The 27102-nt window shown below is 42.0% G+C and overlaps 1 protein-coding gene across 1 annotated transcript; it reads left to right on the forward strand.

The window, feature by feature from the left end:
• The first annotated feature begins 226 nt into the window (after window positions 1–226).
• RGMB (repulsive guidance molecule BMP co-receptor b) lies at window positions 227–22462 on the forward strand. The gene is made up of 3 exons (XM_047089565.1): window positions 227–562; window positions 5831–6339; window positions 21491–22462. Exons 1-3 carry the CDS (start codon window positions 415–417, stop codon window positions 22157–22159), a joined length of 1326 nt encoding a protein of 441 aa, XP_046945521.1. The 5' UTR covers window positions 227–414; the 3' UTR covers window positions 22160–22462.
• The last annotated feature ends 4640 nt before the right edge of the window (window positions 22463–27102 follow it).

The following is a 27102-nucleotide window of genomic DNA, read 5'->3' on the forward strand; positions in this document are numbered from 1 at the left end:
GGGTCGCGGCACAGAGATATCCGGGCTGCAGGCGGCTGCTCGCTAGGGCTGGGCGCGCCTCCAGTGGGTCCACGCCCGCTGAACCCACGCTGGCCGGGACCAGGGCGCCCGCGCTTTGGGGGCCGGGCTCGGCACTAAGCTCACCGTCTTTGTGTCTTTTCTCCCGCCCCCTCTGCCCCGCCTGCCGCCGCGATGCCGCTGCGCCCCGTTGCCGCCGCCGCCGCCGCCTCGCTCCGCCCGCGGCGCGCTTTTCGCTGCGGCGGTGGCGGCGGCCCGTATCCGACGCGGGCCTGAAGGAGGAAGAAGAGAAAGCGAGGCACGTCCCCCGGTCCATGCCGCAGCCACGGCCCCGAACCCGCCACGGCGCCCGTGCCGCCGCCCTCGCCGGAGCCCACGAGACCTGCATGGACGGGCATGGGCTTGAGAGCAGCACCTTCCTGCGCCGCCGCCGCCGCCTCCGCCGCTGCCGCCAGGGCTGAGCAGCGCCACCGCCCCCAGCTCTGCCCGCCGCCCCTGGCGTTGCTGCTGCTGCTGCTGCTCAGTCTCGGGCTGCTCCACGCAGGTATGAGGCGCGCGCGCGAGGGTAACCAGCTGCAGGTCCAAGTGCTTTGTTCCCAAACACTCCGGCTCCCGAAGGCACACGTTGGGGCAGAAGGGCGGCGTGGCGTGGTGAGACGGTAGAGGCCTCATGGGCTCCAGCCCTGCACCTCTGCCGGGCTCACGGCGCAGCGGCAGGAACGCACCCGCAGGTCGTGCGGCGCGCCCAGGGCGCAGAGGAGAGGCCCCCTCCCCCTCCCTCTCGCGTTTCCCCGCCTTCGGCTCGGACCGTTGATAAATCTTCCCAACAGTCGCTTATCGAAGATTTAGCGGGCGGGGGCGGTGGGGGCTGCGCCCCCGAGACAAACGTTCCGGATGCTTTATTGCTCGCTGCATTGGTGTTTACTGAAAGTCAGGCTGGGATCAGGTTTCCACCGCCGCCGCCCCCTTCGAAGCGAGACAAGGAGCCTTGTGCTGATTCTCTGGAGTTGGGGGTGGCGACGAGGGGAAGAAATCGCACCAGATGTAAAGATTTTCACCGGAATTTGAAAACCTGGGGGGGTTAATCTCGAAGTAACTTAAACGTCTTTAAACAGGGATTTCTTCGTATTTGCCAAAACTGCTTTTAGTTCAGCTTTCAACCTCTGTGGAAAAACTGGTGCTTTGTGGTTAAGCCGCGTGTTTTCGGGTTCCCGGAGGGGTTGACACATCTCCCTGCTTTCTGGAGGTCGGCGCTTCCCCTGTGGAAGCGGAGTGAGTTCTCTGTCCTTAGCCAGGTAGACCTACAGATGAGCCTTCTAGCAGGTGATAGTTATTTTTGTTGTGACATAAGTTTCACTAATACAGTGTTGTGTCGTTTGTATCTCAAGGGAGGGGGTATCTAGGATGCTCTTTATAAATAAGTGCTACGTCTAGGAGTTTGTCTAAAAAATTTCTTTAGTGCCAAATTGAAGCTAAATTCTCTTAATTTGAGAACTAGAGCATTAGATAAGTTTTCCTTTGAGATCTTTTTGTCCTGTATTTTATGACAGCAGTCTCAACGCTGTGATCTGGAGAATCGTGAACTGTAATGCCACCCAACTGTGTGGAGTAGTATTTATTTATTAAGTCATACCAGCCTTTCTAAAAATCTGGGAGGTCTTTTAAGTAATGGAAAAAAAAAATGTGGCATTTGAGGAGACTTAATTTACTTTTGGTAACTTTGCATTGTGATGGAACAGCTGCATTTTAACACTCACTTGGGGAAACATAGAGTGTAATAGTAAGTTTTACAATGATTAAGGCTTTAAATGACTGACTTTAGAACCTTAGAAAATAATGTCAATCTGCTTATGGTTCCAAGAAAATTTTCATGATGTGTCAAAAGTTACATTCATAAGTGTTTTGTGTGAAGAATATATGTTCATAATGTCAAAGTGTAGGTTTCTTGAAATGGAAATTGAAGTACTGGGTAGGACTGTGTGTCCCTCTTGACTGCTTGGAATATTGTTTCCCTTAGTTGCCAGAGAGTTCTATTACAGAACTGGAATGTGGTCCTTGAAGATTTTTCTGGCCAATAATGAAAGCCCTAAGTAGTTGTTTTAATGTTTTTGAAAATTAAGGTGCCTTATTTCAAAAACTTGGAATGTGAAACTCCTCTCAGTATCTTAATGTGCCCTCACTTAAAGTCACTGTTATATTCTACCTAGAGTTTCTGTGGTGAGTGATATCTCTGGACAACTTGTTGGGGTTGGGTGATTAATTTGGTTATCGAAGAAAGGGCTTCTTTTGAAAGATAGCTTTGAAGCATTTTTCTCTTGATCATACAAGGATTGTTTCTCAGAGAAGGGAGCCTAGCCGAGTGCTCTTTGCAGATGGGCTACCATATGTTTTATGCCTGGATCCATATAATTTGCCACAGCACCCCATATGTCCCTGCATTTTACTTAATTCAGCTTCAGCATATCTTCTTTCTTTTATTATAAACTGGTGATTGTGTGGCAAGTTCACACGTGCAGTCCTGGCATCAAGGAAATGGGTCTTGAATGGTGAAGTCTTTGAATCATTAACCAGAGCTTTAGACCCACAAATCCTTTAGCACTTTCATTAACTGGAATGAAAATAGTACCACACCAATCATAGATGACCTGACTCCAAAAATGAAGAGATCTGTAACTGCAGGTTTTGATTTCTGCCCTTAGGAAATGAAAAAAGAACTTTTATACTTTGCTCCCTACCTCCCCCCCATTCCCCCACTTTTAGCAAATCTCTACAATTCCTGAATGGAGATCCAATATGGGAGTTACTTGCTTACTCATACACTTCATGGCCTTGTTGGCTACATCCTTGAGATTGTTTCTGCTCTGCATTTTCTTGGCATTTTGACAGGAAGCTTACTTTACCTCCTATAACAGGCAAAGTGTGCACTGTCATTATAAATTCATGAAGCCTGGATATTTCTGGGTGTATGCTGCAAATTAGTCATTATACGGGAGCCTGCAGTGGGGCTGAAACTGCTGACCCAGATGCACTCTCTAGTTAGCCCTCCTCTTTCCCATCATCTCTATTTGAAAGGCTGTTAGAAACCTCATCCCAAACAAAAGAACCCAAGGAGTTCTGTTTTATGTGTCATTTCTCAAAAGAATCAGCACCTGCCTGCTATAAAAAAGGGAAGGAGTGGGGGGGGGGGGGCGGCCTGGGGGAGGAAGGAAGAAGGAGGTGGGAATCTAAATTCTTTTCTGAACAGTTGCATTTGCATTTCATGCTCTTACTTTGGAATATTTTATGACTATTTGAAATAATTATAAGTAAATGTATGCTCGGATAGATTTTATAGACCATAAAAAGAACAAATAGGCACTGGAAGTTTAGCGGAAAGTTCTTGTGCTGTCATTTACATTGTAGTCCATGAGCTCTTCATTATTGAGTGATCTTGGTCCAGCTTTCATTTACTTGCTTTCTGCTTGCTATGACTCTGATTTTAAAAAGAAAAACATAATTGATACAATAGTTGCTTAAGTCTTTAAGCCATCAGCTACTGTTGTGTGAGACTCAGGAATGTGGAGGAGATGTGATATGAGGAAGGAAAACGGGATTTGAGGAAAGGCATTGCGCCCTGGGCTTTGCTCTACCCATTTGTGATCCAGCCAGGACAAGGCCTGTAGTTTCCCTTTGTCCTGAACTTCCTAACTGTAAAATGGCTTTAATGCTTTTGGGGTTGATTGGGTTTTTTTGAGTAAAAACAGTTGAAAATGACTTGACTTGATCTACTTTGGAGAGAGGAAATGTATAAATACAGGAGCTGCTTTTTATCAACTCTGGAATGAGTAAACATGAAATATGCCAAACACATGAAGGTGTGCTTGTGATTTTTTTTTTTTTTTGAGTGTGATTTAGTGATAGCTGTAAGTCCATAGCTCCAAAGTATTAAAATACTGTTTTGTTTTGTTTTGTTTTTAATTCTGGTTAAAGTAAATGCCCTATCTAGACTACACTTTTCTCTTCTTGGTCTTTGAAATTTAAAAACCGTGGGGAGGTGGCTTGAGAGGTTGTCATCTTGCAGTCTTTTCTGCTGAATTCAAGCTAGAAACAGATTACAGGCTGTTTCATTCAGGCTTAAAAGTACTTTAATACTGAAAAGATTAAAGTATCTTTCTGGAATGTTACTAGGGTTAGTTTTAAGTCTTCATCAGATGAAGTCCTAAATCTTGATAGTATCCTGAAGTTTGTGTCCATGTCTTAAAATAATTATATACTTAATGATACTCTTTCCCCCCCCCAACATCTAGAATAGGAATTGTAAAATATTTTATGCCTGTAAAAGATCATGAAGTTCTTTTTAGAACAGTCTCCTCATTTCTCAGCTGAGGTACCTAAGACTTGAAAGGATTGAAACTTCCTCCAGTGCAACGACCTAAAAAGAATGTGGAAGTAACACAAAATATGTCTTAGTTTCTATAAAACTTGAGGTGGATGATTAAGAAAAGTACTTTCCTTTTCAGTAATTCTAGAGTTCCCACTTTAAGGACCAGAATATTAAACTGTTTGGCACATACAACTGACCTAGTATTGGCAATTCTTACATATTTTTATGCTTTTATATGAGAAGCTAGTGGCAAAACATCATTTGAAAACTGTGAAATAGTAGGGCAGTAGTAGGTGGTTTTTCATTACTTCATTGTAACTTTGCTTAAATCATTAGGTATATTGGAACTGTCGACCTAAGGAAAAAGTCATTTATATATGTTCTAAGAATTCTGTGTGCTATGTTCCCTTGGTTCTGATAAAACACAGTTGGTGCAGTCATCTGCCTGTGCAGCATGATTTCAGTGTGGTGTCCTTTTTGATTCAGTGTACCTTTCCTGATGAGCTGCTTGGGATCTGGGATCCAATGGTGACGGGTGTTAAGGGAGAAGTAAATCTGCAGCTTGGTTAAACGATCAACTTTATTTATTTATTTATTTATTTTAACATTTATTCATTTTTGAGAGAGACAGCACAAGTGGGGGAGGAGCAGAGAAGAAAGGGAGACACAGAATCCAAAGCAGGCTCCAGGCTCTGAGCTGTCAGCACAGAGCCCGATGCAGGGCTCAAACTCAGGGGCTAGAACTCCCTGACCGTGAGATCATGACCTGAGCCAAAGTCGAATGCTCAACTGACTCACTCTGGTGCCCCTTGACTTTATTTTTTTAAGAGAACATTTACACGTTGTAGCATCCAGGAGATTGTAGGTTTATATACAGTTTGTCAATAAACATCCTTAAGGAAATGCAGAATAACTTAGTACCTGGATTTTCTCTTGATATTCTTACCCTATAGCTGTACTAGAATCAAGTAAAGGTGTTTTAACTAATGCTATAAATTTAGGGATCCCTACCTAAGGTGTGGAACCTTAATCATGGTTTTGTGCTTTCCAAAGCGAATGAGTTATACACTTAGCAAAATCAAAACAAAGTTCACATCTTTAACTTGGCCTTAGAGCAGAGGAATCTTTCTCAAAATCTATAAACAATAGCAAAGTGATCAAATACTCCGTTTAATTTTAACATGAGAATACTGGGCTCAGACTCCTGTTCCCTCATAGTGGTTCATGATTTAAAGTTTTAAGGTAACTGATTGCGTGCAGTTTTTCTCCCAGTGGCTTAATTTGTGAGGGAAAAAGAAGCACAATGCAACCCTGGTTCTGAAGGCTTTCTTAAAATAGGAGTGTATGGAATAGAACAAACTGTTCCCAAAGGACAGTGTCATTTTCTCATGTAGCTCAGGAAGTTATGAAGCGTTTAAAAAACATTTGGTGTTATCTTTTTTCTCATAGGTGACTGCCAACAGCCGGCCCAATGTCGAATCCAGAAATGTACCACGGACTTTGTGTCCCTCACTTCACACCTGAACTCTGCCATTGACGGCTTTGACTCTGAGTTTTGCAAGGCCCTGCGTGCCTATGCTGGCTGCACCCAGCGAACTTCAAAAGCCTGCCGTGGTAACCTGGTGTACCATTCTGCTGTGTTGGGTATCAGTGACCTCATGAGCCAGAGGAATTGTTCTAAGGATGGACCCACATCCTCTACCAACCCCGAAGTGACCCATGACCCTTGTAACTATCACAGCCATGCAGGAGCCAGAGAACACAGGGGAGGGGACCTGAGCCCTCCCAGTTACCTTTTTTGCGGCTTGTTCGGAGATCCTCACCTTAGAACTTTCAAGGATCACTTTCAGACATGCAAAGTGGAAGGAGCCTGGCCACTCATAGATAATAATTATCTTTCAGTTCAAGTGACGAATGTGCCCGTGGTCCCTGGATCCAGTGCTACTGCTACAAATAAGGCAAGTATACTTTTTTCTTTCTTATAACTTGCAGATGTTTGATTCTTCAGACAATTTTTGAAGTATGATACAAAAGACAGTTTAAAAGGAACTTTTTCTTGTTCTTGGCATGCAGTTAACAGGGTGAATGAAAGATTAAATAAATCATTTAGTAAAGAATTTCTCTGGAATTCTAGGCTTATGTAAAATGTGGGTCTTAGTACAACTAAGCAGTGATATGCAAAAAACAAAACAAAAACAAAAAACACCGAAGTTGAGTTCTCTATGGAAAAGGCAGGCCTGTTTAATGGGAAAATGTATACTTTTTTTTTTTTTCTGTGAAGTCTTTTGAGTGTGACTCTTGTTGAAGAAATCCACGTTCCTATTTATCAGGTGACCAAGTGGGTGTTCCAAGTAAAGAAAGCTATCAAACCTGGGGCAATAACCCATCGGGAAACATATTTTATTGGAAATTTGGAAGCTATAGTAAAATGTAATGGCTATAAGCCAGCTTCCCAGTGGCAAAGCCACAATTGTGTTTTAGTTATTAATGTTGCCGTGACCAAGGAATTTTAGAATTGGCTATTGTGGAGCAGTGATGTATAATCCCTGTTGTAATCTCAGGATAACATTTTAATTAAGCTGAGGGGAAAACTGACAAAATTAAGTTAAGCTTACCCTGCGTAGCTGCCCTTGTCTGCATTTGTGTGTGTGTGTGTGTGTGTGTGTGTGTGTGTGTACTTGCGTTAAAGAAGCTAATGCCAAATAGAGATCATTTGAACCAACTTTAAGGCACCACTGTCAGTGCAACTAGGTGAAGGGCTATGAACTGGATTCCCAGTTGGCAGTCAGTGCTAATTCAGGCATTAGTAAGTAAATACAGAGGTCAAAAAAGGTTTTCCAGAAAAAAAGACTGTCCCAAATAACCAGCTCCTTCCCTGTCTCTCCCAACTACAAAATCACACATACAGGCTATCTCATCTTGTTCATTTTCCTTTATCTGTTCATCAGTTGGTTTGGACTGAAAGATAGTTGACAAGGATCAAGCTTTTGTAATAGTTATGACGGCTCTTTTGATTCCAGGACACCCTCCCTTGCCTCTAAACACGTGTGGCATATTTTTAAGTGAATTTAAATGATTTTACTTGGCATTTTGTGGAGGTAATTTTACAACCCCTCCAGAGATAGCTGGAGACACCCAGGGTGTCACAAATCTAAGATTAGAAGTCATTGCTCTGAACAAAGAAGTCTGTTACATTAGTCCAGACATTTTAGGTGGACTCAAAAATGTTTATGCTTTAACTCCCAATAAAAGCCCAGGCTTGCCTTTCCAAATCCTGCATCTCAAGTAAACTTTACCTCCTCTGGTTTTTTTTTGTTGTTGTTGTTTTTTTAATTTTTTTTTTTCAACGTTTTTTATTTATTTTTGGGACAGAGAGAGACAGAGCATGAACGGGGGAGGGGCAGAGAGAGAGGGAGACACAGAATCGGAAACAGGCTCCAGGCTCCAAGCCATCAGCCCAGAGCCTGACACGGGGCTCGAACTCACGGACCATGAGATCGTGACCTGGCTGAAGTCTGACGCTTAACCGACTGCGCCACCCAGGCGCCCCGTCCTCTGGTTTTTATAAGCATGCAAATAATTTTTCTTGTCTATATATTAAAATAAGTATCAGCTGTAAGTTATGGTAGACAGGTACACAATTATGAACTTATAACACAAATCATGGCCAAAAATCCATCATTGCTGCAGAGTCATAGTGCATAAAACCTGGGGATAGTCTTTGGGAAAATATGAGACTAAAGATTCAAGAAGGCAGTTCCACTGGGAATGGAGAGAGTCATCATTGATCGTGTAGATAATTGAGGGTTTAGAGGGCCTTCACAATACCTTTGAGATTAGTAAGTGCTTTGTGCACAAGAAAATATTGGTTCTTTTCACAAGCCCTAAATTTAATTTTCCATGCCTTGCATCCAATCACGTGTCACGTCTACTTGTTACTTAGCCATTCAAAATTCTATACTTTTTACTGATTGTGGTGAAATATTTGGGGACAATGAATTTTGTTATGAGTATTAATATTACATAAATAGAACAATTGACACTGAAGTATTTTAGGTCATTCCATTTCAGTTGTGATTGAATCTGTCATAGTTTTTAGCAAATAAATAAAAAGTACAACTTTGCTTTCTCCCTCAGTTTTGTAATGATCAGAAGTTTCACCCATTCCAAAAAGGATGTGGGAGAAAAACCGTCCTCTGACTTAAATTCAAGCAGACAATGAGAACGCGTGGTCTTTAAGTGCACTGCTGGAAAGTAGTTCCCCACATCTGGTGACCATGCTTTTCAGCAGCAGATGACTCCATGGCTTTGCGACCTCTGGTAGTTGTGTTGTGTTGTTTTGTTGTTTCCCTTCTACTTTTTTCAACTCTCTGCAAAGCCCCCCAAAATATCTGGAAGGTTACTGCCGAAGACCTATCTCAATGCTGATATGATCTGTGCTGGTGAAACACACTAAGGGCCTAAAATTTTGCAGCACAATTTCCTTTTACCTACCCAGGGCCAAAATAAAACCTTTAAAAATTTTTAAGCACGAAAAAATGATGGTAATAAAAATAAAAATGCTCTGAAGCAAAAAGAACGTAGGAAATAAGTTCCAAAAAAGATCTGATTGTTTTTTTTTCCTGATGTCTACTGTAATACTTTCTTAAAAAATCTTTCAGAAGATTTTTTTGCATGAGTCTCAGCTTTACTGAGACCTGAAAGAGGTACATAGACCAGCTCCTTAATAACTTAGCACTGCACATTGGAGTTACTGTATCATCCTTGGGGTCAAGCATTTTTAATGACGTATGTGCTCAGTGTCACTAGATTTAACAGCTGACCAATGCTATGGTAGAGGCTAGCCAACTGTGCTGCTGAAATTGTTGTATGTAAGCACTCATTCATTTCACTGTCTTCAGCTATGAACTGAAGCACTGACCCCAGCGTTATGCTCAGTGAGGGCCTAGAGATAATTTCCTCAGTTCTGGGAACCTGGCTTCTTGAGCAAGCCATCTTATAGTCATCTTTGTGATCTCTACCTGCCCCTTAGTACCTTTCCATCCTCACAGAAAGAAAAAATGTAGGGGAAAAAAATCTAAACGCAATGAAAGTGAAGTCCTCTCTATTCAAGGGATCATTTATTAGCTGAGCCTTTTTCTTTGTCCACATAGCAAGCATCGAGTTTAGGGCAGCTAGACTTGCAGTACTCAACAATGTGGCCTCATCCACCGTCATCTACTTTCTGTCCTCCTTCCCTGGGAAACTTAGGGTGGTTTTCCAGTTGATCATGATGGGCACAGATATGCCTCCTCCAGGCCACTCTTGTTAGGCCCTCCACCAGCCCGTCTCCCTCTCTTCACAGGAGTCTTGTGCGGTCGCTACCTTGCCAGGTAGGTGTGTGTGTCGCTAAAGGGGAGGCCAGGGCTAGCTTTTTATCCCCACCCAGGGGCTTGAGGGGTTTCTGGCACAGCTGCATGCCTTGGCTGAGATCCACACCAGCTCAGAGCTGTCTTCCCCACCTTTGGCTGTGAGCGGCGGCTTCAGGCCTGCAGGCCCTGGAGAAGAGAGATGAGAGGGACAGGCTTAGAACTGGCAGAATTGGCTAAATAGGGAGGGAAAAAAAAGAAAAAAAAAGCAGTTTTTGTTTTGGGGGAAGAGGCGGCCGCACTATTTAGGCTCCAAAAAGGACACATGTGCATAGCTCTCCTGGGCCTCAGACAAATATGCCAGATCATCTGGAGAGAATTCTGTTCAGTACCATCTCTTTCCCATTCTCTTTGCCAGCTCCTTCATCTCCTGTTCACTTCACTCTGTGTATCTGTGTATCTCTGTTTAAGTGGACTTAGGCTTTGTGCCATGGTTACAGAAGGCAATTTTGGAGTAAATTTGATGAAAAGATTCTTTATTTCACAAATGTACTCCTAGTAGCCTAAACAATGGGAATACTTTTTAAAATGATTTCCTACAAGTACTTTGGATACCTTAGCTCTATTTTTCAGTTTATTTTAATGTAATCTTGTCTTTGTGCATCACTCTGGCTTTGTCATCCTGTCCTTCAGTCTCAATAAAACAAAATTGTAAGTAGGAGGGGAGATTGGGGATGACGGCAAGTGCCTTTATAGACTGCTACAGAATTTTCCATGCTTCCTCCTTTAGTGAGAGAAGGCGGTTTACCTTAAGGTGTTTGCATTTGGGAAAGAGGTATGTTCTTCATCTTGGCCAAGCCAGGTGACTGTTGGCCAGGTGGCTGAGCACCCTGAGGTGCCTTGTATGTTCCGTGGGCTTCCAGCTCCTGGTAATCCTGTTGGCAGTAGTACTTAGCGCCTATCCAAAGCATGGGAGGAAGAGGCCATGCCCAGCAGCTAGTTACTTATTTATTAAAGTCCATAATTATCCCTAATTCTCAAATTCCAGCTACTTTCTGGGAAATTCCTAAAAACTTCCACTGGTTGATGATACTAGAGATATAGGAAGACTTAGATTGTTGGGTTCATTCTTGCTTTCTGTCTCCTTCAAACTATAACCCAAAGTGCATCATTGAGGTAAAACATACTTGCTTGTGGGGCCCTAGAGCATGGTTTGGGTCCTCTCCTCCTCTCTGACGCCCATTCACATGTAGCTGTTGTTTCACAGCAGTACATGGGCACGTAAACCAGTGTTCTGGATCATTTTCTGTTGGTTACAAAATCAAAGCAAGATGTGCCTGCATTTCAAAGGCTTTCAACTGTCATGTTAAACATATCTCTGGATCAAGGTCAGGAAGACTGTCCTCTTTTGAACCCAGGCCTAGTACATCTTTGTAGCCAAGTTTTTGCCCCCGACCCCACCCCATTATGTTTTTAGTATCTTTACAGAGATAGTCTGAGCTAAACAATAATGATCATTCTTATTTTTATTGACTAAGGAAGATGCCTCATACTCCCATAGGCAGGATTGTATTTTGAATATATGGACACTGTTCTTGCATGCTGGCTGCATTATTAGAGGGGACAGTGGCATTTGCTTTGTGAATATAGAAGCCTTTGCTTCCAGAGATGAGAAACTTCCTTGCAGGTGACTAACTTTTAAAGGCTGAAGTTTCTCTTTATTTTGTTGTGATTATCTTTTATGCAGGTAATTCTTGCCATCTCTTTAAGATTGCTCCTTGTCCTAGCATTTGCAGAAATGCTGGGGGGGGGGGAAGTAAGAGTGATTGAAGCATATTGGGGAACAGATGGGAAAGAAGTTTGCAGTTGTAGCTCCCTGCTCAGTGTAATCATTTCTCTCCTAAAGTGTATGATTAACTTGGCGCTGCATTTGAACCACCGAGCTTTACAGGGCCTACCATGGGGTGGTGAGGGAGATGCAGAAGTGGTATCAGTCTCTGTCTGGGTGTAAGCACATAGCACATCAGCCGTTGGTGGAGAATTGTGGGGCTTGTGTGTAGAACTAGCCACTCAGGGTTTCTTTCTAGAACATCAGTGGCCCACATTCATAAGCTGGTTGCAGATGTTCCTACTTAGCAAGTTGTCACAGGTGTCAAGAAGGGCCAGAGAGGTGGGCTGCTCGCCGTACCCAGGGCATACCCCTTCCCCTGGTCACTGTCACAGGTCACCGGTTCTACTCCTGGTATTTGGCACAGTCTCCCTTTCCACCCACTATCATCAACGTGGCCCCTCTCTTGAACCTGCATTTCCTTATTCCCTTACACCCTAGAAGGATCTAGAACCCTGGCTGCCACTTTTGAAGGTTGTTGGTCTTTAATAACCAAAATAACTTTCCAGAGTTTTTTTAATAACTTTCCAGAATTTGACATCAGAGTCACCAATTCTTAAATTCATTTTTCTGGGTCCCATCTCATGAAACCCATGAAAGCATATCTTAGATAACCTTCTCCTCCCTGACTTTATTTACTACTTGTAGAAACAAGATTGAAACAGTAAACAGGGTGCCTGGCTGTCAGTTAGGTGTCTGATTCTTGATTTGGGCTCAGGTCATGATCTCACAGTTCATGAATTCAAGCCCTGCGTCGGGCTCTGCGCTGACAGTGTGGAGCCTGTTTGGGATCCCCTCCCTCCCTCCCTCTCTTCCTCTCTCTCTTTCTCTCTGTCTTTCTCTCTGCCCCTGTCTTGCTCTCCATCCCAAAATAAACTTTTTTTTTTTTAAAGAAGATGAAAATAGTAAATAGTTTTTAGAAGAGAAGTCAGCTATAATTCCAGGTGGTTGTGTTCTTCCTTTGTCCTTTTCTGTTTCCTGCCTAGCTCCTGTTTGTACTGGATTATAAGGTCTTAGGCCCAGGAGCTACTCAACTTTGCTTCATACGGGTTCAGCAAATTTCTTGGAGGGAAACGGATTTCCAAATATATGTAAGGGGGAAAAGAAGAAGGAGAAGAAATTATTAGCTGTATGGTTTATCTTTTAGTGTAAAAGATCATTCTGTAAGATGAATGGGCCTGCCTTGGTGGTTCTTTATGCCATTCTTGCCATACAAGCTACATCATCCTATTGTTAGGTACATTAAAATCCTCGGGTCCTAGTCTTTTACCATCTCTGTTCTGTAGAATGAAGAGACTTAGAAGATGTTAGTAGAAACCATCTAAAATTGTATAAAGTTTGTACCTGCATATCTATTAAGCCCTGTATTTTGAGTCCTCCTTCTCTGTGCCCCTCCCTCTGTCCCAGCTGTGGTTTAGGAGGAGGAGACCTTCAAAATATCCTTCATTTGTAAATGAAATGAACACAAGTCCTGTGCTAGCTGGGCAGGACTCCCTGCACTGCTTATGGGCCTCTGCTCCTTTCAAACAGATCCACGATCCTCCACAGCTTAAACCAGAGGCCAAGTCTGATACACAACTGACAGAACTTCTTTTACTGTCACATTTCTAGCTGCCCTGTTAAATTTTCTTTGGGTCAACATTTTGAGAGGAAGAGGGGAGAAGGAAACACTGGATGGTTAGTACTTTTTTATGTTGGCTTCAATTAATGCTACCCAAACAGTTTCTGCCTATGTGGAATGTGGCACATAAAGAGAGTTACCCTACAGTGCCGAACAATGAAAAATCTACCTTACCCATCTTGTCTTTATTTGTTTTGACTGCAGTAGAACTTGCTCTTCCACTGTTTTGAATTTTGTGTTCTCGTGGGTGGGGTAACTTCAGGACTTTGTAAAATGCTCAACTTAAGCGATAACTAACAAGCATAGCAGCACACATCTGAGGTACAGAACTGAACTGGACAGGCTTCCAGTGAAAACACAGTGCTGTTAATTGTAGAAAGAGCTTTTGGTGAAACTGGGTCTCTGGCAAGACGAGTTCTTTGTGTCCTAGTGAGCCGGTTATTTTAAGAGTTGAAGCTAAAAGAATGTTTGGCTAATTCTGATGGGGTTCTGTGAGTGTCAGAACATTGCATGTGTGCTACGGTAGATTGATAATGATGGCATTTAAACACTAAATGCTCCTCAGCTCTGCATTTTCTCCTGAAATGAGGGGTCAGGGTTTAATCTTTATACCTAAAGGTATGTTCAAGTGTGCCCGCGTGTCCAAGTTTGCACTCGGTGGTGGTGCTGACTTCCTCTCTCCTGCCTCACGCACATGAAGACCAAGACTATTGCTTGTAGCATTTCAGTTAACTGACTTCTTGAAATACATGGTCATCACCTCCAGCCACCTCTTTCGTGAATGGGCTTTTTTTTTTTTTTTAATAGCCCCGGGAACTTGAAATTGAACCTAGAAGTGGTAGAGAGAGAGTGTATTGTAAAGACCTTCAGACCCTTTTAGTTTTCAAATCATTTCTCAAAACTGAAAAATGATCGGAAGCTGTGATTTCCTAATCCCCATAGGTTTGGGCAATAACTCTGCTGAACCAAGGCCTAGGGCATTGGCCAGAGGTTCTGCTCTAGGGCCTCAGGATCTATGGCACTGCCCCCTCCCCCTCTTTGGAGGGCAATCCGCAAAGGCAAGACCTGCTAGGGCAGATTCCTGCCCCTAGAGTTACGCCTCCAGCCCTGGCTCTCACCTTTCAGAATACTTCTGGCCTCTGGTCTGAAGCACAGTGGCAGTGGAGGCCTGTAACACTGTCCACACATGCTTAACTTCACATCTAGAAACATGACTTCTTACACTTGGTGGCCTCATCATAATGCAGAATCTGAATACAGCAACCAACAAGTGCCATGTTGAGTCCTCTGAGTGGCTAAGACTTGAGGACTAGATGCCCTCCCTCCTCATGCCCAGCCTAGCCTTGCTCTGCTCTGTACAAGGAAGCTGGCCTATTTCACTGTCTCGGAGCCTATTTATACTTAGAGCCTTCCTTGTTTTAAGTACACAGAAGTTACTCTTTGGAAGTCTACATTTTTGTGCCTGTCTCTTTTATGTGTCATCCCTGGGCCTGCTTCCCTTTCACATTTGCGTATTCTTTCCAGCCACTGAGATTAATGCTTCTCCCCTGGACCACCCTAGCAGCCTCAGCTGTGGGTGTCCTTCGCCTCTGGTTTGGTTTCTTCTTTCTCCATCCGCTGCCAAGAACCCCTCCAGCAGCCAAGGCAGCCCTTGTTCCTGCATGTATTACCTGGGGCAACACTGAAGAATAAATAAGTCTGATCCATTCCATTTCTCTGGAATCCTGGAAGTGCGCCTAGAACAGAGCTCTGTGGAAAGAGATTCCGAGGGTAGAGAAACCTATTTTGATACCTCTTTTGAAGGTAAGAGGCCTCATTCCAGCCCTAAAAGAGGAGTCTGCCACCCTCCTCTTACACATGTATACTGTCTTTCTGCTAGTACCTAAAAAAAATACACTTTTGTAGGTCTTAGGTTCAGCTTTCTTGTATGTAGATACCTGATGTATAGGTTAAGTCGTCATTTTAGAATTACATATCAGTTACTGACCATCTCAACATTTTCCCCTAAATACTGTATATAATATTCTCCTGTGTCTTTTTTAATTCAAGTATACTTCACATACAATGTCATATTGCTTTCAGGTATACAACATAGTGATTTGACAACTCTGTACATTATACAGTGCTCACCACGATAAGTATAGTCACTATCTATAACTGTACGATGTTATTACATCCTTATTGACTGTAATCTCTGTTGTACTTTTCATCTCCATGAGTTACTTATTTTATAACTGGAAGTTTATACCTCTTAATCTCCTTTATATTTCACCCATCCTTCCACTGCTACCACCACCCCGCCCCCAGCAACCACCAGTTTGTTCTTTGTATTTTGAGTCTGTTTGTTTCTTATATTACAGGTATAAGTGAAGTTATACAGTGTTTCTTTCTCTGACTTACCTTACTTAGGATAACACCCTCTTTATCCATTCTACTTTCAGTAGACACTTGGGTCACTTCCAAATCTTGTTTATTGTAAATAATGCTGCAGTAAACATAGGGGTGCATGTATCTCTTTAAATTAGTTTCCATTTTTCTGGAGTAAATACCCAGCAGTGGAATTACCACATGGTATAATCTTTTATTTTTAATTTTTTGAGGAACCCTTATACCGTTTTTCCACAGTGGCTGTGGCACCTGGCTCCACCAGTTTACATTCCCACCCTTTTCTCTCCTACTCACTAATACTTGTTAGCTCTGTCTTTGTGATACTAGCCATTCTACCTGGTGTAAGGTAATCTCTGATTGTGGTTTTCATTTGCATTTGCCTGATGATTAGTGATGTTGAGCATCTTGTTATGTGTCAGTTGGCCATCTGTATGTCGTCTTTGGAAAAATGCATATTCAGGTTGTCTGCCCATTTTTTAATAGGATTTTGTTTTTGGTATTGACTTCTATAAGTTTTTTATATGTTTTTGAAAATTATTCTCTTACTAGATACACCGTTTGCAAATATCTTTTCCCTTACAGTAGATTGCCTTTTCATTTTGTTGGTTTCCTTCACTGTGGAAAACCTTTTTAGTTTGATGGAGTCCCAATAGCTTATTTTGGTTTTGTTTCCCTTGCCCAAGAAGACCTACGGAGAAAAATGTTGCTAAGGCCAACATTCAAGAGATTGTGGTCTATGTTTTCTTCTAGGATCTTTAATGGTTTCCAGGCTCACATGTAGGTCTTCAATCTATTTTGATTTTATTTTTATGGTGTAAAAAGTGATCTGCTCTTCCCAACACCATTTATTGAGAGACTGTTTTTTCCGTTGTATGTTCTTGTGCCACTTTGTTATACATTAATTGTCCATATAAGCATGGGTTTCTTTCTGAACTTTTTTTCTGTTCCATTTATTTGCATGTCTGTTTTTGTGCCAGTGCCATACTGTTTTGATTACTACAGCTCTGTATTATAGTTTGAAATCAGGGATTGTGATGCCTCCAACTTTGTTCTTTTTCAAGACTGCTTTAGCTACCCAGGGTCTTTTGTGATTTCATACAGATTTTAATCCTAATTCTGTGTAAAATGCTGTTGGTATTTTGGTAGAGATTCCATTTAATCTGTAGATTGCTTTGGGTAGTATAGACATGTTAACAGTATTCTTCTACTCCATGAGCATAGTATATCTTACTGTGTATTTACTTTTTGTCTTCAATTTCTTTCATCATTGTTTTATAGTTTTCAGAGTAGAGGTGTGTCACTCGGTTAAATTTATTCCTAGGTATTTTATTAATTTTGATGCAATTACAAATGGGATAGTTTTCTTAATTTCTCATTTTGAGAGCTTCTTAGTAGTATATACAAAGGCAACGATCTCTGTATATTAATTTTGTATCCTGCAACTTTATTGGATTTAATTATTCTAATAGGTTTTTTGTTAAATCCTTAGGGTTTTCTATACATAGTATCATTGTCATCTGCAAATAGTGACAGTTTTACTTCCTCCTTACGAATTAAGAATGACTTATCTTTCTTGTCTGATTGCTGTGGCAAGAGTGGACATCCTTATTTTATTCCTGATCTGAGAGGAAATTGACCCTGAGAAATAAAGAGTAGATATTTTGGACCTAGAGATAGAGCTTGTGAATGTTTTCCTTTGAAGCATGTACCCTTATTGGAGTGGTTTATTTTTGCTCACACCAGAGGACTTAATGTAGACGCTGTGTGCCAATTTATCTAAATAAGGGTAAAAGGGGATGTGAGCAGTGGTTCTCTTATCCTCCCTTATAGGTGCCTTTTTTTTCCAACCTATAATTGCACCCAGAGGATCTAATGAAGCAGACATATCAGCTGATGATGCGAAATAGAATTAATCTTAGCTTCCTTTAACACAAACAGAATTTTAACCAGGTACTTATCAAAATTGTGTTTCTCTGTGTTCTTTCCTAATTTCTGGGACTATTTCAGTTTCGTTTGTTGGCCCATCTTAATGCAAGAGATAGGAGTCCCTTGGTCTGAGAGTCCAGTTCTGGAATTTGAGGATTCTGGTAAGGTTCTGCACTTTAGTGCTGAATAGCCTGACTAAACGCTGATGGTTATTTCTTCCAAAATACAATAAGCACTAGTTAAGTGTACAGCCTTAAGGGAATTCTGCTGTTTGAAAACCTATGCACAGCACTTTGCAAAGCTGTTGAGCCTGGTGGAGCTCTTTCTCTATCTTGGCAAAGCTGGGCCTGGGTTTTCCTTTGTTGGTTACCTCATTTTCTTTTAATGCATTTTCTTTTCGTGGTGGAAAAGAGAGGCAGGTGCCCCTAAAGTTCGATTTTTCACAGCAAACCTTAAATCCGTATATCACATGTAGAAAGGTTGATTTGTAGCTGCTATCTCTGTCTTCCTAATAGACCTTGTGGGTGGTAAAGATCTTAGGGAGTGCAACATTAAAAATGAATGAGGAGTAGTTTGTCTGAGGTAGGGGTTGAGAGGGACTTGGTGGGAAAGGTTTAACAAAAGGCATTGATGTTTTAAATGCACAGAAATGCCATCCATCAATAATAAATGGTGTGGCGTAGAATAGATGTGCCAAATTGAGTTATTACAGCATATGGATCAGTTCATGGATGGGGAAAAGTAAGCACTATAGCTGGTGTTTTTAAATTATCTGTTTGAGAGCTTTAGAATACAGTTTTGAATATCCTGTTTTCACCCTCTAATAGCTGCTAGTTGGCAGTTGAAAACGTTTGGAATGTCCAAAAATTCTGAGGTGTTTTTTTTTGTTTTTTTTTGTTTTTTTTTTGTTGTTTTTTTTTTTTTAAGAATAAGAATTGGGGCGCCTGGGTGGCTCAGTCAGTTTAGTGTCCGACTTGGGCTCAGGTCATGATCTTGCAGTCCATGAGTTCGAGCCCATGTCGGGCTCTGTGCTCATAGCTCAGAGCCTGGAGCCTGCTCCAAATTCTGTGTCTCCCTGTCTCTCTCTCTGACACTTCCCTGCCCACACTCTGTCTCTCTCAAAAATAAACATTAAAAATATTTTTAAAAAATAAGAATAAACAAATTTTGTTTTTCTAAAAACAAGATAGAATCTGAAAATTAATTTCTGGCTCCTCACAGCTGAGTGCCTTTTTTAAGAGCTTGAGTTGTAATTGTATAAGGAATGAAGTTACATTACAAAATATAAGTCACGTACAACTGTTGCCTGGTGTTTTCTTCACTCACGTTGAGTATATCTTTAGGTACCTCTTCAGTACATACTCAAACTACAGGGAACCACACAGGACCCCTCTAGAGAGCAAGAGAATGTGAGGTGGGGAGAGGGGCAGAAGGAGAAAGAGAATGAATCTTCAGCAGGGCCCACACTGATTATGGGTCTCAATCCCACAACCCTAGGATCATGACCTGAGCCGAAATCAAAAGTCGGGTGTTCAACTGACCGAGCCACCCAGGAGTCCCAAGATTTTGATTCAAGGGCTAATTCTGTACATTTGCGCTGTGAGAATTATTTTGCCCAAAAGAGAAATATCAGCTTTGCTGTCTCAGAGAGAAAATGACTCCTAGAAAATTGGACAAAAATCTGTTAGAAAGACTGGAATATTTGGTAAATGTAGATCTTAGTGCAGAAGTCAAGCTTGAGTGTTATTTGATCTAGGGTTATGGGAGTTACTGTTAGTGGAGAAGGCATAGCAGAGGACAATACTGCATGAGGTGTTTGAAATGACTCCTGAGTTGGAATTGGTGTGCTTAAAGAAAACACTAGGCTTGGTAAGACATGTGGAACTATTCCACTCCTCTTAATGTTGACCCTTGCTTGCCCGTGTAGGAACTTGACCGGAATTGGGTCTCTGATTGTCTCAACAAAACTAATTCCTCTTTGTTTTTCCTAAGATGAACAAAATGGTACTTGATTCTTGCAAATAATGTTCACTTAAATTTGAGGTTGGTTAGACTAGAAAGACAAATTACTTAGCTGTTGTAGAATCATTGGTTTAGTCCTTGAGTGTGTGAATGCTCCGGGTTAAAATGAGGACAGTGATTATATGAAAAGTTTTACTCACCCTTATTGGAGCCATCTGTATTAGCTTTCAACTCTGTGAGGTGCAGAATTTACTTGAATTAATCTTTTCACCTCCAAAGGATCCTGGCTTGTGTTAAAAAAGGCACTTGTCAAACTGTCTTTAGAGCCACCAAATAAATCTATTTTATAGTCCCATTAGATATCTAGCTCAGAATCCCATTCACTCTGGAAGGTCCTATGGTTGGATGCACAACAAATTTCCTGCAGTCATCTCTGGTACACCTCCTTTGGGTTGTTAAGAAGGTGTTGAAATGTGAGAAGGCCGGTAGTGAAATTAAATTGTGGGTCAGGGTAATTAGGAAGGGAGAACACCAAGCATTTTCATAGTACATTGTCTGGCTTTTAGTTGCAGCTGCAAACAACGGATATGAGTTTAACCAGTTGCTACAGTGCAGCTGGTTCAGATCTGGCTTTATAACTAACTGGCTGAAGTAAAATGAAATGGCTGGAAAATTCCAGTCAAGTAACACCAGTGGGAACATGTGGAATTAAATAGTGTGAGTAAATGCTGGCCAGGTTGAGGAAAAAACTTCAGACAAACTAGAGGGTGGTGGTGAGGATGTGTAGAAGAGAGGTGGGGAGGGGGCAAGCAGGGCATTTTCTGGCCCTTGTAACAAGGGTCTGTTGTTTGCATTAGCTCCCTTGCAGGAGAGGGGAGTTTTCCTCTCTCCAGAGAAGTTTGTAGTGTGGCTGGTCTACCTTCCTCCTGGACTGAGGTCACCTGTTTTTGTTTGTGTTTTCTTCTTCAAGAAGAAAGAAAAATATGCCATTACTTCAGGTCCTGACAACAACAGAAATGGCAGGCTATTGTCTTTCCTTTTCTTCAGGACGCTTTTCCTACCTTGTGTGACCCAGAAGGCCCTGTCTCTCTTGATAGTCCTCTTCTTACACCATGTGTACCAGACATGCTGAGTGTGTTGGAGGTGAAGGTTCAGTGTCTTGTAATTGTTCTAAATAAGGAAGGAAAATGGATTTACTAAAGGAAAGCTTTTGTATTATCCATTTTGTCTGCTTAATTTGGAGAATTTAGACTTGGCTCCAGAAAAAATTTCTGAGAAGTTCAAGGGCCATTGTGCTGTTTGGGGAAAACATTTGCTGTAACTAGGTTGAGGGTATTTATTCTCTGCCAGTGCCCGGGACCTGTGTTTGCCAAGTGATTTCCCAGTCCCAGGGATTAGCCAGTCATGTGAAACATTTGATTAAGAGACTTAAAGAAATCTTAGCTGAGGCACGATTGGTGGCTATTGGCAGGATGGCCCCATCCTCAACTCTGCTTTGTCTCTTGAGTGTTTGTAAGAATGTTTGTAATGATGAGCCATGGGGGCTGGATTTATGATCCAGTGAGGAATCTTTTTAGAAATCAAAGTTCTGGTGGATATATTATTAATTAAGCCCCATAAGTTTCTACATAACTTAGGAGTCTTTTTTTTCTCAGAGCTATACCACCAGTCAGCTGTTTGGGGAAGAAGATACCAAGTTATCAGAAAAAATTACCTGTATCCGAACAGCAACATGGTTCTGTCTGAGGAAAGTAAAGTTTTTCTTGATGCACATTTCCTGGATTTGCATTAAATTTTTATACTTAAGCCTAGAGGACTTTTTCTCCCCCTTAACAGTGGCACCTTTCATTTGTGAGGCAGGAGCACTTGGGCCTGAGTCTGGAGATCCTGTCTCCAGCCATTCACCTCCAGCCTAGAAGAGAACACTTCTGTTTCCCTTCCACCCTGTTTAAATTTGTATGCGTTCCTCCCCACAGATAACTATCATCTTCAAAGCTCACCGTGAGTGCACAGATCAGAAAGTGTACCAAGCTGTGACAGATGACCTGCCGGCCGCCTTTGTGGATGGCAGCACCAGCGGTGGGGATGGCGACACCAAGAGCCTGCTTATCGTGGAGAGGGAGAGCGGCCGCTACGTGGAAATGCACGCCCGCTACATAGGGACCACGGTATTTGTGCGGCAGCTGGGTCGCTACCTGACCCTCGCCATCCGCATGCCTGAAGACCTGGCCATGTCCTATGAGGAAAGCCAGGACCTGCAGCTGTGTGTGAATGGCTGCCCCCTGAGCGAGCGCATTGATGATGGGCAGGGCCAGGTGTCTGCCATCCTGGGGCACAGCGTGCCTCGCACCTCATTGGCGCAGGCCTGGCCTGGCTACACACTGGAGGCTGCCAATGCTCAGTGCCATGAGAAGATGCCAGTGAAGGACATCTACTTCCAGTCCTGTGTCTTCGACCTGCTCACCACTGGGGATGCCAACTTCACCGCCGCTGCTCACAGTGCCTTGGAGGACGTGGAGGCGCTGCACCCGAGGAAGGAACGCTGGCACATCTTCCCGAGCAGTAGCCACGGGACACCCCGTGGAGGCGGCCATTTGTCTGTCAGTCTGGGACTCACATGCTTGATCTTTATTGTGTTTTTGTAGGGATTGTCTTTTGTTTTTTTTTATTTTTTGTCTATAACAGAATTTTAAAATATATATTGTCATAATATATTGAGTAACAGAGTATATATGTATATACCATGTATATGACAGGATGTTTGTCCTGGGGCACCCACCAGACTGTACATAATGTGCGTGACTGTTCCAAGTATGTTGGATGTAGTGTTCTTCGACTGTATTGATTTTGTTTTGCAGTTTTGTGAAATATTTTATAATGTCCCTGCCAGGGGACCTGTTAGAAAGCACTTTATTTTTTATATATTAAATATTTATGTGTGTACCTGGTTAGTACGTATAGTACATATACACAGACGCCATCGCAGCGTTCCCGCTGAAGAGGACCAGTGACGGTGCTCGTGGCTGTCCCTGGCTGTCCGTCCCTGCCTTCTCCCTTTGCTACTGATCGGCCACATTGGGTGCGCAGCTTTCACTGGCCTCCTGCTGGCGGAGCTGCGTCCCTTGAGCGAGGAGGTCCTTACTCTCACTCCGTGTGGAAGGACAGCTAACTAACTCCACGACAGGCACTTTGGCTCTTGTGAAACACGCATCTCTAAGCAACCCTCGCCCTCCTTCACACCTGTCACTTTTTCAAAGGGCAGGGAGTATATTACTACAGTTTTCATTAATTAAGATTGTTCTGAGCACTTAGGGAATGTGAGGTTGAGCCATATGAAACTGCTGTTTCTATTAGGTCAGAAGGGGCTGGTGATGGCAATTTCATAGATAAATACCAGGCATTTTACTAGACGCCAGGAGCTCTCAGACATTTCCTCCTCCCGTGTTCCTGTTTAAACCGTATCACGCCTTGCTCTTCTCTGTATCATTTGTGCAAGCCCAAGTTCTAAGCCTTCTTTCCTTGGCTGTTTATGCCCAGAGACACACTGCTCCCTGTCTCCACCCCCCGTAAACCCTCCTCAACCTCACCTGATGAACCCAGAGACTAGGCCTTGTTAGATTCTCTCTTCATGTCGAGGCCCAGATCCCATCACAAGGTGTGCCACTCTTCCTTGCCGTCCACACCGTGGCCTTCACAGTCACTGGCGCTGACGTGTCTGCATGCATGAGGGAAAGGATAGGGTGTTAAATGACAGGAAAACTTTGAGGGCCTGAGCCAGTAAGTGGCAAAATGGGCTCTGGTGAACCCAGACCTTCTCACGGAGCAACGTTGCTTCCCAGGTGGTCTCTCTTTCTTTAATTAGGTAACATCTATAGTGATAATATACTAGTGAGTGCTCATGTAACTTGGTAAAATTCCTATAAAGTAAAATACCTCCTTCCATTTCACCTGTTGGCACGCCCTTGCAAAAGGAAAGCACCACCCACAAAATGCAAGAACAATGAGGAAGTGAGTTCTACCTAGGGCAGGTGGATTTCTATTGTATCTATGTAAATGTTTGGTTTCAAGGAGAAACGAAAGAATTTGTACCTTACCTTACTCAGATTTACATAAGTGCAAGAAGAAAGTTAATTTTATATACCACAGCAATTAGGATCCAACTTGTGCTGAATTTTAGATAGCCAGGTATCTAAACCTGGGGCCTGCCTTTTGCCATGCCCCATTGATTAGGGTCACGGCCAGAGGCCCAAACTGGCAGGAGAAGAGGATTTTGGTTCGTGAAATTCTATTTCTTAGTGAACTGATGATCCAATTACAGCATGGAGCTGTGGGTTCATCTAGAGGTGGGAAACTGCTCTTTTTCTGATCTAGGAGAGGATAGTCTTGGGAAGTCTGGGAAAATCACAAAGGCACCCTACTTCTTACTTGATAAAAAGACACAATACCAGAGAAGTGAAACTGAACTTGTTACCCTTCTATAAAGACGCGGGGGCCTACCTACCATGAGCTCTGAACTGTGGCTATTTCTGTTCACCTACAGAACATGTGCCAGTTCAGAAGCTATAGTTAGCTAGTAATTTTGTTAGGTAATTGAGTAGAACAAAGGAGGAAAAATATTTAGAGTATAACCACTATTCTTGTGTGAACAGTATAAAAGTGAAGTAAAAGCAATAGAAGTTTCTACAGTGTCTGGCTTTAGAGTGTATATGGTTCATATTACCTTTGTCCTCTTTAGGGAAAGCAAAATCACCACCTCTACTAATAGTTGGGGAAAGAAACAGGTTGCTCTGCCATATCCTAGCTGGGAAGGATGCCTCTAAGCATTCTGTTCCACTAGCATTTGTGCCAATGTGTTTGGCTATTCTCCCTTTATAATCAGTGTCCTCCTACAACATTTACAGTCCCCACAGATGACTAAGAAATACAGATGCTTCTCTAGAGAAGGGCCAGCTTATTTTCCATTTCTTTTCTAGGACTTTTAGAGAAAATAGTACTTGTACATTTTGGTTCTTGCAATCTTCCTTAACCAAGAGTTTCAGGTGATCCCACCACATGGATAAGATGTAGCTATTCAAAGGTCTCCTGGGGGAGGTTAAAACTTGAGGGAAAACACTGGTTTTCACAGATGCTCCACATGGCTGTCTTTAAAAGACTCAAAACATTTTTTTGTCCTTTTCTTCCCATTGTTAATGCTTGGAAATTCCCACAGTGTGTCGAGTCTTTGCAAAGAAACCTTTAGATGTGGTTCATAGGTATATGGATAAGTATCTGTGTAAAACAGTGAGTGTGCAGTGTGTAAATACTTTAAATTATTATGCTAGAAAAATAAAGTTACATACCATGCTGTGGAATGTTTGTTCTGTGATTATAGTGACACCTTCTGGAAGAGCTGCAGAACACAGGAAGGGAAGAAAGGGAGTGAGGGGGTGTTTGTGCAAAATCCTCTGATTACTGACAATCCAAAACTGTCCACAAACTTGCGTGTTTTCTAAACTACATCTTTACTGTAGCTTTTCATTTTTCAATTTTAAGCAATTTCAAGTAAGAATCTGTAAAACTAGTCCACTGGTATGATCCTAAAGGTCTGTCTTTAGTAATAGTTTTGGTCCCTTGGCAGACACGGGACCTGCCCTGTGGTGCTTTTAAGATAGCATGGATGGGAACTTCTAGTGGGAAGGACTTGGGGGCAGGATTTTTTGGCTTTGGGAACTTGTAAATCCCTATTTCTTGGATGTTCTAAAAAGAGATCACAAGATCTCAACTTGTTCTTTGTTCAAGAAACATGCCGAAGGGTAGAAAAACTTGAAAAAGAAATTAAACCCAAACTGAAAGCAAAGGAAATCAATTACTAAGTCAAATACTAAATGGGACAAATTCCAACTCAGGGAAACCTACATAATCATTTCTTAAATAGAAGACTCAATCCTTATACGTAGTGTTTAAGTGTGTCAGAACAACAACAAAAATCCTCTGAAACACAAAATAAGATGACCGTGATACAGCCACTGAGAACCTAATACATAAGCCTACACTAAATGAACACTAAGAAATAAACCACATCATAATGACGTCTATACTTACAAGTCAAAATTTCTCTTTCTGTATACTCTAAATCCAGACCCCCAGCTTTTCAGGAATTGAAATTTAAGGAACTGTCCAAAAACCTAACAAGGAGGTCTTTATTGTTTTACACAGGAAACCGTGACTTTAACAAACATTAAGCATCCTGTTAGTTACTGGAATTTTGTTGTCTTTTGGGGGTTTGTTTGTTTTTGTAGCCACATTTAGTATTCTATTGCCTGAGATCAGCTGGAATACCAGAGTCTTGGATTGCTGTGGTCCTTTCTGAGCAAATATACTTTAGGGGAACAGCAAGAAAAAAATCTAGCAGTTTCTTTGTATGTGTCCTAAGGACTATCTCCCTGCCTCAGAGAATCTAAGACATGAAAAAAAAAGAGGAAGCAGTTCACAGTTCCTTATTATTTGACTGCCTAAGCTCACCATATTTCTCTCCTTCCATTCCCTTTCTGTCTTCCAAATGGATAAGCCATATCACAATATTATTATTTCAAGAATATTTGTCTCTGAACTTATTACTCTACCTTCACCAAATAAACAAATGTTTGACACTATCAACTAAATAACATCAGCTAAACAGTATCAACTAAATAAATATTTAGTCCTTTGTACCCAAAATATGATGTATGTGCTGGGAGTGCAGAAGTTTGTGTTTCCTCTCTCTTGTGAGCAGTGTGTATATTTATAAACAGAGTGGGGCAGCCACAGCCTAGGAAATATACTAACAGATCCAACACAGATGGAATGTGCACCCTGCCTGGTTACAATGATGTTCAAACCAAGTGAACCCACCAGGCTGGTCAGCTAAAATATATTACAGTTGGTATACCAAACTCCAGCAAGAAGAAAGCAACAGGGCCAAGTTTTCTAACTGACAGCTCATCATGGATGACAGTTATATGACACTTATTATTATTATTACAGTAATAAAAAGTCCAACTACAGAAAAAGAAAAAAAAGTAAGCACTGCTACCAAATGGAATACACAGGACCAAACCATACACAAATTAACCAAGTAGGAATTGCACTTGCCATCAATGACATAATTTTTAAAACATGATTATTTCAATCACTAATGTAGCCCTTGCACCTAAATATATAAAGCAAATATTAACAGATGTCAATGGAAACTTGACAGTAGTATAGTAATATTAGGGGACTTTAATACCCCACTTACATCAATGGATAAATCACCCAGACAGGAAATTAGTAAGGAAATATTGGCCTTAAATGACACATTTGACCAGATGAATTTAACTGATACATATAGAACATTGCATCCCAAACTGCAGAATAGACAGTACTTTTCAAGTGCATATGGAACACGCTCCAGAACAGATTACATGTTAGGCCACAAAACAAGTCTCAATGCATTCAAGAAGATTGAAATCATGTCAAGAATCTTTTCTGACCGTAACAGTATGAAACCAGAAATCAATTACAAGGTAGAAACTGGCAAAAAACACAAATACATGGATACTAAACAACGTGTAACTGAACAACCAAAGTG

This window comes from Lynx rufus, unplaced genomic scaffold (genome assembly GCF_022079265.1).
Source record: "Lynx rufus isolate CCGP_SWC_20201006 ecotype Redwood Valley unplaced genomic scaffold, mLynRuf1.p SCAF_1, whole genome shotgun sequence".
NCBI classification, from domain to species: Eukaryota; Metazoa; Chordata; class Mammalia; order Carnivora; family Felidae; genus Lynx; species Lynx rufus.